Source organism: Coregonus lavaretus (assembly GCF_964263955.1).
Source record: "Coregonus lavaretus genome assembly, chromosome: 20".
NCBI lineage: Eukaryota > Metazoa > Chordata > Actinopteri > Salmoniformes > Salmonidae > Coregonus > Coregonus lavaretus.
In genome coordinates, this window is record NC_140007.1 from 7,013,043 (window position 1) to 7,024,797 (window position 11,755).

The following is an 11,755-nucleotide window of genomic DNA, read 5'->3' on the forward strand; positions in this document are numbered from 1 at the left end:
ACACAAATTGGTGTGTCTGTGTGTGTGTGTGTGTGTGTGTGTGTGTGCTGTGTGTGTGTGCACCTGTTGGTGCTGTTCCTCTGTGAGGTCCCCAGACTGTAATAGATGAGCTGTGGTGACCCCCTGTAGCTGTTGATGGGAGGAGGGCAGCTGCAGCACCTGGCCCCCAACCACCTGGCCCTGCTGTTGCCCCCTGACCTGCACCTACAGGAGAGGGCGAAAGAGGGGTGTCTGCTGTTAGTATCTTTTCCATATACATTTTAGTTAGCCAGGATAGTCCAGCAATACAGTGCTTTCGGAAAGTATTCAGACCCCTTGACTTTTGTTACATTACAGCCTTATTCTAAACTGGAATGAATTCGTTTTTTCCCCCCTCATAAATCTACACACAATACCCCATAATGACAAAGCGAAAACAGGTTTTTAGAAATGTTTGCAAATGTATTAAAAATAAAAAAACAAAAATACCTTTACATAAGTATTCAGACAGTTTGATATGAGACTCGAAATTGAGCTCAGGTGCATCCTATTTCCATTGATGATCCTTGATGTTTCTACAACTTGATTGGAGTCCACCTGTGGTAAATTAAATTGATTGGACATTATTTGGAAAGGCACACACCTGTCTATTTAAGGTCCCACAGTTGACAGTGCATGTCAGAGCAAAAACAAAGCCATGAGGTCGAAGGAATTGTCCATAGAGCTCCGAGACAGGATTGTGTCAAGGCACAGCTCTGGGGAAGGGTACCAAAATATTTCTGCAGCATTGAAGGTCCCCAAGAACACAGTGGCCTCAATCATTCTTAAATAGAAGAAGTTTGGAACCACCAAGACTCTTCCTAGAGCTGGCCGACCCGGCCAAACTGCAGCACTCTACCAATCAGGCCTTTATGGTAGAGTGGCCAGACGGAAGCCACTCCTCAGTAAAAAGGCACATGACAGCCCGCTTGGAGTTTACCAAAAGGTAGCTAAAGATTCTCATACCATGAGAAACAAGATTCTCTGGTCTGAGGAAACCAAGATTGAACTCTTTGGCCTGAATGCCAAGCGTCACGTCTGGAGGAAACCTGGCAGCATCCCTACGGGGGAAGCATGGTGGTGGCAGCATCATGCTGTGGGGATGTTTTTCAGCGGCAGGGACTGGGAGACTAGTCAGGATCGAGGGAATGATGAATGGAGCAAAGTACAGAGAGATCCTTGATGGAAACCTGCTCCAGAGCGCTCAGGACTGGGGCGAAGGTTCACCTTCCAAACAGGAGAACGACCCTAAGCACACAGCCAAGACAACGCAGGAGTGGCTTCGGGACAAGTCTCTGAATGTCCTTGAGTGGCCCAGAGCCTGGACTTGAACCTGATCTAACATCTCTGGAGAGACCTGAAAATAGCTGTGCAGCGACACTCACCATTCAACCTGACAGAGCTTGAGAGGATCTGCAGAGAAGAATGGGAGAAACTCCCCAAATACAGGTGCCAAGCTTGTAGTGTCATACCCAAGAAGACTTGAGGCTGTAATTGCTGCCCAAGGTGCTTCAACAAAGTACTGAGTAAAGGGTCTGAATACTTATGTAAATGTGATTTATTTATTTATTTTTTACAAATTTGCAAAACATTTCTAAAAACCTGTTTTTGCTTTGTCATTATGGGGTATTGTGTGTAGATTGAGGAAAAAAACGATTTAATCAATTTTAGAATAAGGCTGTAACGTAACAAAATGTGGAAAAAGTCAAGGGGTCTGAATACTTTCCGAATGCACTGTAATTGCCACTCATTTTTAGGAGCGTGGCAGAGAGAAAGACAGAATGATGAGTGAGAAAGAGAGGAGAGAAAGGAGAGCGAGGAAAAAGTCCTGACCTGTATTATGTCTTGGCCTTGGTGCTTGGCTATGGTCATATGGGGCAAGAGCTGCTGCTGTGATGTCATCACCTTCTGCTGGGACACCTGTACCTGCTGTTGCTGAAGGTTTTGCACAATGTGGTTATAATATGGATAATGTCACCAACTCCATTTTCGTCCTTCACTAACTGTACCTTCTCTTTCCTTCCCTCTCTCACAGCCTCTTACCGGACAGGCCAGTTCCAGCAGTGACCCAGCCACCTCTTGGCTGTCTGTGTAGATACAGTTGGCCCCCTGCTGGTAAACCATGGTGATGGTAGTGATTGTGGTTGCAACGCCGCCCTGCTGGCTGAACTCCTGGAGTGCCTCTGGGCCCTTGTTGGCCAGGGACTCCTGGAACTCCTTCATCCGATGCTGGGGGACACTGCAGGCCTTCTGCCTAACCAGAGACAAACAAGATGCATGTTAATTAGTCTTGTACCATAACCCTGCCTTTAATTACTTACTGTCATAAAGGCTTAAGTTACAATGGCTGTACATAAAATGGGGTTGTGGTACACAGGAAAAATGCTTTAGTTTTGGACGGAAAACAACGTTTTAGGACAATAATATTTGCTGAGGAAAAGGTTAACTTTTGTGGAAGTCACTGTTGATAGTTGGACCAAGACTCCTGTCCAGCCAGGGTTGCATTCAGTATGACAGAACTGTGTGCAACATTGAATGAAACGGAAACGGTACTGTCCGACCAGGGGTGTATTCATTAGTTGGATTCCGTTGCAAAACATTTGGTCTGTTGCAAAGGCGAGAACTGACCTACCTGAATTTACACCAAACGTTTTGCAACTGAACACGACTAATGAATACACCCCAGAATAAATACCATGTGATTAAGGTGGCCCAGAGGGCGATTACCATGCTGCACCAGTTTTGCGATTTTAAATTGTCACACCTCGCCATACCCATCAAACGTACCACAAAGGCTGTTTAAGAACGATGAGCACGGTTCAGTACAAACTGTCACGCAACGTTGCAAACATTGAAGCGAACTCAACGCCCCCCAGGACTATATCAGTGGTTGAATCCAGGACATTTTGACATCAGACAGAAGCTGTAGTGTTACATTTGATGGCCTGGGCGGTCGGGATTCAGCGGCTGCCGCAAAAGCTCGGTGTTTTTCAAGTCATAGGATTTCAATCATCACCACCACTCAAAACAATGATAACTGATAGTTAGGGCGTGCGCTCGCCTGGTATGTCTTGCTTGCTTCTTCGCTCGAGCGGGTAGGTCAACTTGTGAGAACACCGGACAAAACGATTTCTCAAATTTAACTGGGTGTGAATTAACTCATTGTTCATATTGTCACTGATACTGAACAAATGCCACATTTGCATGAGCTAGTTACTACTGTAGCGCTAAAGAAGGTGGGTTACTGGGGCTGCAAATCTGCTCGTTAGCTAAAGGAAAGCTAGTTAAGTTAGCTGACTAACTGTCTACAAACTAAAGAATGTGCAGCTCTTCAGCAAACAGAAGATGGCATGTCAATGAAAGTACAAAATAGATAATTCGGTAGATAGAATAACTTCAGTATAAAACGTGTTAGTTAAGTATTCTAGATACTGTGTAAGTTAGTTGGCTGCAGTTCATTCCCACTCCCCTCCCTGCCTTTACCTACTTCTCCCAGACCGACCAACTTGACTGTCTCAACACGCCAGTAGCAGCGTTCTTCTTGTTCATTGGAGAGAAACAAATTGTCTCTGTGATCTTTTAGACTTGAATTTTTCACGGTCTCTATTATTAAATTCCCTTTTCCACTCAGATTTCAATGGGCGCCATTTTACAAATACACCCCTGTCGGCCAATCAAAAGTGGTTATACTGCGGTGTGCTGCTAACGCGAGATTACACCCCCCTCCTTCAGATACTGCAAGAAATTGATGGGTTAGTCATTTTAAAGGGGACGTGCCGTACAATAGGCCACACTGTTGTAACCACCTCACGACAACAAAAAAACTATTCCAGAGGAAGCATAATTCAAGATTAAATAGCAATCTAATTGCTTGATAGTGTGAATTAAATGTTCATAAGGCTTCATGGGCAATTTAATGGTTGTGATATAAGAAAACTGAGGATGGATCAACAACATTGTAGTTACCCCACAATACTAACCTAAATGACAGAGTGAAAAGATGGAAGCCTGTACAGAATAAACATATTCCAAAACAAGCATCCTGTTGGCAAAGAAATTAACTTTTTGTCCTAAATACAAAGCGTTGTTTGGGGAAAATACAATACATCACTGAGTACCACTCTTCATATTTTCAAGCAGGGTGGTGGCTGCATCATGTTATGGGTATGCTTGTCATCGGCAAGGACTTTTTTTGTTGTTGATAAAAAGAAAGAATACAGCTGAGCACAGGCAACATCCTAGAGGACAACCTGGTTCAGTATTTTTTTCTAACAGACACTGGGAGACACATTCACCTTTCAGCAGGACAATAACCTAAAACACTAGGGCAAATATACACTGGAGTTGCTTACCAAGATGACATTGAATGTTCCTGAGTAGCCTAGTTACAGTTTTGCAAAACATTTGGAAACCGTTTCCACCAAATGGGAAAACGTTTTGCAACGAGGATGAGTTTCTATTGGACAAATTCAGCTAGTAGAAACTATGGGTTTATTTGCTGGCTTTAAATAAATGAAAATACTAAGCATACAGTATAACTTTGATATGTTGCATGTGCTTTTCCCTGTGGATATATTTTTTCATTGACTCTTTTTAGAATTAGCACAGCAAACATCTACTTGGAACAATTTATTATAAACTTTGCTGCAATAACTTTTGTTTATAAGTTCCCTCCTTTGCAACAGACAAAATGTTTTGCAACGGAATTCGACTAATGAATACACCCCTGGTCGTAAAGTACAGTTTCCGTTGAATTCAACGTTGAACACTGTTCTGTCGTATTGAACGCAACCCTTGCTGGACAGGAATCTAGGTCCTACTATCCAGAGTGAGTGGTCGTCCACAAAAGTTAACATTTTCCTTGGCTGTCAGCAAATATTATTGTCCTAAAACTTTATTTTCTGTCCAAAACTAAAGCATTTTTCTTGTGAACCAACTAAATCTGACTAGCTGTGTACCACAACCCCATTTATGTACAGCCATTGTAACTTAAGCCTTCATGACAGTAAGTAAATAACGGCAGGGTTATGGTACAAGACTAATTCATATGCATCTTGTCTGTCTCTGTCCACACAGACGCCCCTTCCCCATCACCGTAGAAGAGTAGCGTTTGGTTGTGATGAATAACATGGAGGGCTTGTTTGAGGAGCTGGTGAGGCAGAAGGCCTGCAGTGTCCCCCAGCATCGGATGAAATGAAGGAGTTCGAGGAGTCCCTGGCCAACAAGGGCCCAGAGGCACTGCAGGAGTTCAGCCAGCAGGGCGGCGTTGCAACCACAATCACTACCATCACCATGGTTTACCAGCAGGGGGCCAACTGTATCTACACAGACAGCCAAGAGGTGGCTGGGTCACTGCTGGAACTGGCCTGTCTGGTAAGAGACTGTGAGAGAGGGAAGGAAAGAGAAGGTACAGTTAGTGAAGAACAAAATGGAGTTGGTGACATTATCCATATTATAACCACATTGTGCAAAACCTTCAGCAACAGCAGGTACAGGTGTCCCAGCAGAAGGTGATGACATCACAGCAGCAGCTCTTGCCCCATACACCATCCATTTGGCAAGTCTGACCATAATGCTATCCTCCTGATTCCTGTTTACAAGCAAAAACTAAAGCAGGAAGCACCAGTGACTCGGTCAATAAAAAAGTGGTCAGATGAAGCAGATGCTAAGCTACAGGACTGTTTTGCTAGCACAGACTGGAATATGTTCCGGGGTTCTTCCGGTGGCATTGAGGAGTACACCACATCAGTCACTGGCTTCATCAATAAGTGCATCGATGACGTTGTCCCCACAGTGACTGTACGTACATACCCCAACCAGAAGCCATGGATTACAGGCAACATCCGCACTGAGCTAAAGGGTGGAGCTGCCGCTTTCAAGGAGCGGGACTCTACCCAGGAAGCTTATAAGAAATCCCGCTATGCCCTCCGACGAACCATTAAACAGGCAAAGCGTCAATACAGGACTAAGATCAAATCGTACTACACCGGCTCCGACGCTCGTCAGATGTGGCAGGGCTTGCAAACTATTACAGACTACAAAGGGAAGCAGAGCCGCGAGCTGCCCAGTGACACAAGCCTACCAGACGAGCTAAATTACTTCTATGCTCGCTTCGAGGCAAGTAACACTGAAACATGCATGAGAGCATCAGCTGTTCCGGACGACTGTGTGATCACGCTCTCCTTAGCCGATGTGAGTAAGACCTTTAAACAGGTCAACATTCACAAGGCCGCAGGGCCAGACGGATTACCAGGACGTGTACTCAGAGCATGCGCTAACCAACTGGCAAGTGTCGTCACTGACATTTTCAACCTCTCCCTGCTTCATCATAAAGGTCCTGGTAACTGACTGATATTATCTCATAAACAAAACGTATAAGATCCCCTAAGCCTTTTTAACCTGTGACCTTATTTTCAGCGTTTATCTCAAAACCCCATTCATTTCCCCCATAGGAATGGAAGAACGAATCAGAGTTAGCTCATTTTCGTTTTTTAGGGTTACAAGCTGGTGAGCTCGGATGTGTGGTGTCCTGTATAGAGCTACATGACTGGCTGATTAGTGTCTGTACACAATGTGTACACTATGTTTATAATAACACCCCTGTATTTTGAGTTTGGATTGTTTTTATTGTATGGCAAACTGATGATTGTGGTGTCCACTTTGTATGCGTTGAATCAAAGATGGTTCTCTTGTGATTTCCTCCACTGTCATCTCATCAGATATCTCTGATACTGCAGTATGTGGTGAGTTATCCAGCCCTTTGTCCCAGCATACATTTCTGTCGGCGGGGACTGCTCACGGTCAGAGCTCCGTCTGGACCTCACACTGGGCTGCAGACAGAGCTTCTGGTAAGTTACTCTGACCACTGCTGCTTTAAATCTCTAAAGCAATGGTTGCGCATATGTTACATGAGGGCTCTGGCCAGGGCATTAGCAAATGTTCAGCCTACTGAAATGCTACCTCTCAAACACTTTTCCCTCCCAGCTGGCGAGAGACAGGTGATGGCCACTGGACCAGAGTGATGGGGGTGATGAGTGTGGACTCTCACCCACTCTATGGTACTACACCTACAATAGTCCCAACACCACAGAAGAGGGGGATGGGAAGAGGAGGGCAGGGGCCCCGCTCCAGGGTTCAAAGGGGTCAGGGAAGAGATCCAAGGGAGTGATGGAGGTGAAGTAGGAAGAAGAGAAGGCTCTAGTGGCTGTGAGCTCTGACCCAGACAGGAAGGAGGAAGAGCTGCTGAATGATTATTTCCAACTGAAGGTGAAGTTGGGGGATCTGTACAGAGAGTGGGGAGCAGCTGACCCACACTTTCAACACATCGCCAACATCTTCATAGATGTGTGTATCACACTGTGTGTGTTCTTCACCCCAGGTGTGAGAATTCTGTTCAAGGATCCCACAGAGTGCCGGTTCTCCTTCATCTGCACCTCCAACAACCAGATCTCTCGTATCTAGGGCATGGTGGAGAGGCTGTGCCAGTCCTCGGGTACCCCGCTGTACCAGCTGGACCAGCCCATCTACCACAACTTCCCCTCCCTGCATGCCCTCGCAGGTACCACCTCAACTACCACCAACACCACTCTGGCTGTCTGTCTGACATCTTTCTATCTCGCTCTTTCAAATCCATTATGCTTCTCTTTGTGTCTATGCCTCTGACATGTCCTCTGTGCTCTGATTGGCAGACAGCAGTGTGGAGGCATGTCTGAGGGTACTGGGGTTTGGGTACAGGGCCAGGTTTCTGCAGCAGAGTGCCAGAGAGATCCTGGACTCACACGGCGGACCCAAGTGGCTACCTGCAGGCCGGGGATACACTGCGCACTCTGCCCAGGGTGGGCCCCAAGGTATGCCTCAACCCTTCAGGGCAATTAAGGGTGCATCTCCAAAGGGTGCAGCTGAGGAATGGCTTTCTATGAACCAACTGTATGTAGTGCATTATTGTGAATATATTTTTTTGCCTCTGTTTATAAAGGCTTTTGGAAGGAGCCATGAGTTCTTCTGAATGCCAATAGCAAGTCTTGGAATGAATCGGTGTGATAGAGGCCACCACTATGAATGCATTATACACGGGCATAAAAACTGTTACCTGTGTTCCACCTGTAGGTGGCAGACTGTGTGTGTCTGATGGACAAGGCCTGTGTTGTGCCTGTGGACACGTGTGGCAGATTGCTAAACGAGACTAAAGCTGTGCGGTGGGCAACGGGCAGAAAAGCCTCACAGACAAGGTCCACTGTGAGATTGGTGAGGATTCACCCTACAGTAAGTGCTTAACAACCTCAAACCGTGTCATTCTGAACAGACCATCACTGATTGATTTTATTTCTGCATAGGGGACTTCTTCAGACAGCTATGGGGTCCTTACGCTGGTTGGGCACACTCGGTGAGTAGCACACAAACTAGTGGTCGGAATCAATCCCCTCTTCTCTTCACTCTCCCTCTCTACTCTCTTTCTCTCTCTCTAATCTATAAAGGCAGTCCTAAATTGAGACACCGGTTACTTGAACTTTCACTAAGTCATGCATTGATGTCAATGGAGCATGACTGTCTCTCACTCTCTCAGGTGTTCTGTGCTGCCCTGAAAAAGTTCCAGAAGCTGAAAGAAACACCCTCTCTGAAACAGGAGGAGGAGAAGAAGGTCAAGACCAAGACATAGATAAAGGTGGAGGGAGAGGGAATGGGGAAGAACAAGAAAATCTTAAATGTGTAATAAGAAGGTGAAAATCTCTGTGAAGAAAGAGGCAGATGTGGTGTGAGGTCAGCAGAGGTTATACAGTGCCTTGCAAAAGTATTGTTCCCCCTTGCCGTTTTTCCTATTTTGTTGCAATACAACCTGTAATTTAAATGGATTTTTATTTGGATTTCATGTAATGGACATACACAAAATAGTCAAAATTGGTGAAGTGAAATGAAAAAAATAACTTGTTTCAAAAAATCCTAAAAAATAATTAACTGAAAAGTGGTGCGTGCATATGTAGTCATTTAGCAGACGCTCTTATCCATATGTAGTCACCCCCTTTCCTATGAAGCCCCTAAATAAGATCTGGTGCAACCAATTACCTTCAGAAGTCACATAATTAGTTAAATAAAGTCCACCTGTGTGCAACCTAAGTGTCACATGATCTGGCACATGATCTCAGTATATATACACCTGTTCTGAAAGGCCCCAGAGTCTGCACCACTAAGCAAGGGGCACCACCAAGCAAGCAGCACCATGAAGACCAAGGAGCTCTCCAAACAGGTCAGGGACAAAGTTGTGGAGAAGTACAGATCAGGGTTGGGTTATAAAAAAATATCAGAAACTTTGAACATCCCACGGAGCACCATTAAATCCATTATTAAAAGATTGAAAGAATATGGCACCACAACAAACCTGCCAAGAAAGGGCCGCCCACCAAAACTCAAGGACCAGGCATGGAGGGCATTAATCAGAGAGGCAACAAAGAGACCAAAGATAACCCTGAAGGAGCTGCAAAGCTCCACAGCGGAGATTGGAGTATCTGTCCATAGGACCACTTTAAGCCATACACTCCACAGAGCTGGGCTTTACTGAAGAGTGGCCAGAAAAAAGCCATTTCTTAAAGAAAAAAATAAGCAAACACGTTTGGTGTTTGCAAAAAGGCGTGTGGGAGACTCCCCAAACATATGGAAGAAGGTACTCTGGTCAGATGAGACTAAAATTGAGCTTTTTGGCCATCAAGGTAAACGCTATGTCTGGCGCAAACCCAACACCTCTCATCACCCCGAGAACACCATCCCCACAGTGAAGCATGGTGGTGGCAGCTGTGGGAATGTTTTTCATCGGCAGGGACTGGGAAACTGGTCAGAATTGAAGGAATGATGGATGGCGCTAAATACAGGGAAAGTCTTGAGGGAAACCTGTTTCAGTCTTCCAGAGATTTGAGACTGGGATGGAGGTTCACCTTCCAGCAGGACAATGACCCTAAGCATACTGCTAAAGCAACACTTGAGTGGTTTAAGTGGAAACATTTAACTGTATTGGAATGGCCTAGTCAAAGCCCAGTCCTCAATCCAATTGAGAATCTGTAGTATGACTTAAAGATTGCTGTACACCAGCAGAACCCATCCAACTTGAATGAGCTGGAGCAGTTTTGCCTTGAAGAATGGGCAAAAATCACAGTGGCTAGATGTGCCAAGCTTATAGAGACATACCCTAAGAGACTTGCAGCTGTAATTGCTGCAAAATGTGTCTACAAACTATTGACTTTGGGGGGGTGAATAGTTATGCACGCTCAAGTTTTCTGTTTCTTTGTCTTATTTCTTGTTTGTTTCACAATAAAAAATAGTGGAAGCCATGTTGTGTAAATCAAATGATCCAAACCCCCAAAAAATCAATTTTAATTCCAGGTTGTAAGGCAACAAAATAGGAAAAATGCCAAGGGGGTGAATACTTTCGCAAGCCACTGTATGTTGATGATTTATGTTAGCTCAGGAGGCTAAACTGAATATCTGTAATTCTCTGCATAGCCCTTTCTGGAGCAACTAGGCTGTGAGGCTGACCTTGTCTCCTTAGGTTCATGACATGATCACATGCAAACCAAGGTCACTGTCTGGAGATTGTTCCTGATCACTTTGTAGAATGATGTAAGACCGAGATATAAATGTGATAGATGTTATAAAAGAGACAGAGTTCACTCCGAACCATACTTCCTACATTGTCTGTCAAACATGTCTGTGTAAAGGCTCTGAACTGAAGGCTACTGATTCCTTTTACTGCGATTTCTGTCTGTGAATGAATCTCTACAGGTATGTGTAATTTTACTGTACTGTGTTTACATAGATACTGTCTCTGTGTTTAGTTCCTATCTATTATTTTCTAGATTAATGGACCACCACACAGATTTTGTGTATTTGTAACAGTTGATTTGTTTTACAATGAAATAAAAAGGTTTTCCTTTGTCAGTGATGAGAGATTATGCACACATTTTGATTGTCTAGTTGTGGATTCTTCCAGTCTTTGGACACCCCTATATTCGTCTTCTACCAGTGTAGTAGACCCAGATAGAAAAAGTGGAGTATCAGAGGTGACTTCTAGATGCCGATAAGATATGGGAAGATTCTTCATCACAGGATCATATGATTTCCTGGGCCAATCACTTTTAAAGGTTTCTCTACTTAATATCATGATTCGTTTTTTGCTAAGCTGACAATTACATTGTTTACAAACAATTGAGTAAAACAAGCTTATATTTAGGTTCTGATGGGGTATGACAGTTGAGCTATGCTCATGGGGTATTCATCAAGAATCAATGGGTTTATATCATTCATTTAAAAGTAAAAACAAGTATGTAGCAATCGCAGATTGCCTCTTGAATCAGTAGTCAATGACTTTCAGGGTAGCCTATGTGCAAATGCATTTAGCAGTGTGCATGTGCGGGTTCGTATGTCCAAAAATGGTGTCCATTGCCCCTCTGATGCAATACACACCCAGTCTCTCTTGCTGATTCGATATGTTTACTGTGTATGTCTGTGCGTCTGTCCTTAAAAAGCAGTATGTCTGGCCAGCTCTGAAATGCCATGGTGTCTACATGTATCTATAGAAATTAGTCAGCTGCGTCAGCATGTCTGTTTATAGCTGGGATTGCAGTTATCTGCCCTCGATGCTATTTATATTTTTACATTTTAGTCATTTAGCAGATGCTCCTATCCTTAGCGACTTACAGGAGCAATTAGGGTAAAGTGCCTTGCTATGAGCTATAAGTATATGTATGTCACT

The 11,755-nt window shown here is 44.4% G+C and overlaps 2 protein-coding genes across 2 annotated transcripts in view; one reads left to right on the forward strand and one right to left on the reverse strand.

Moving 5' to 3' along the window:
• Positions 1-3,633, reverse strand: part of LOC311147590 (uncharacterized protein) — a gene marked incomplete at its 3' end in the record, with an annotated part of 8,858 nt that extends 5,225 nt beyond the window's left edge. Inside the window, exons 1-4 of the mRNA XM_084184332.1 lie at positions 3,502-3,633; positions 2,062-2,272; positions 1,852-1,953; positions 64-204 (exon numbers count right to left, since the gene is read on the reverse strand). Coding sequence (XP_084040458.1) covers positions 64-204; positions 1,852-1,953; positions 2,062-2,241 — 423 coding nt within the window. The 5' untranslated portion in view covers positions 2,242-2,272; positions 3,502-3,633. The remainder of the gene's footprint in view (positions 1-63; positions 205-1,851; positions 1,954-2,061; positions 2,273-3,501) is intronic.
• Positions 3,634-5,211: 1,578 nt separating this feature from the next.
• ogg1 (8-oxoguanine DNA glycosylase) lies at positions 5,212-8,745 on the forward strand (the record flags this gene model as incomplete). Its single annotated transcript, XM_084184333.1, is given in 14 exon segments — positions 5,212-5,391; positions 6,775-6,866; positions 7,003-7,051; positions 7,053-7,066; positions 7,068-7,197; positions 7,201-7,476; positions 7,480-7,576; positions 7,707-7,812; positions 7,814-7,865; positions 8,125-8,176; positions 8,179-8,201; positions 8,205-8,262; positions 8,352-8,401; positions 8,582-8,745. Coding segments are annotated over 14 exon segments (1,272 nt in total). The 3' UTR covers positions 8,675-8,745.
• Positions 8,746-11,755: the final 3,010 nt, after the last annotated feature.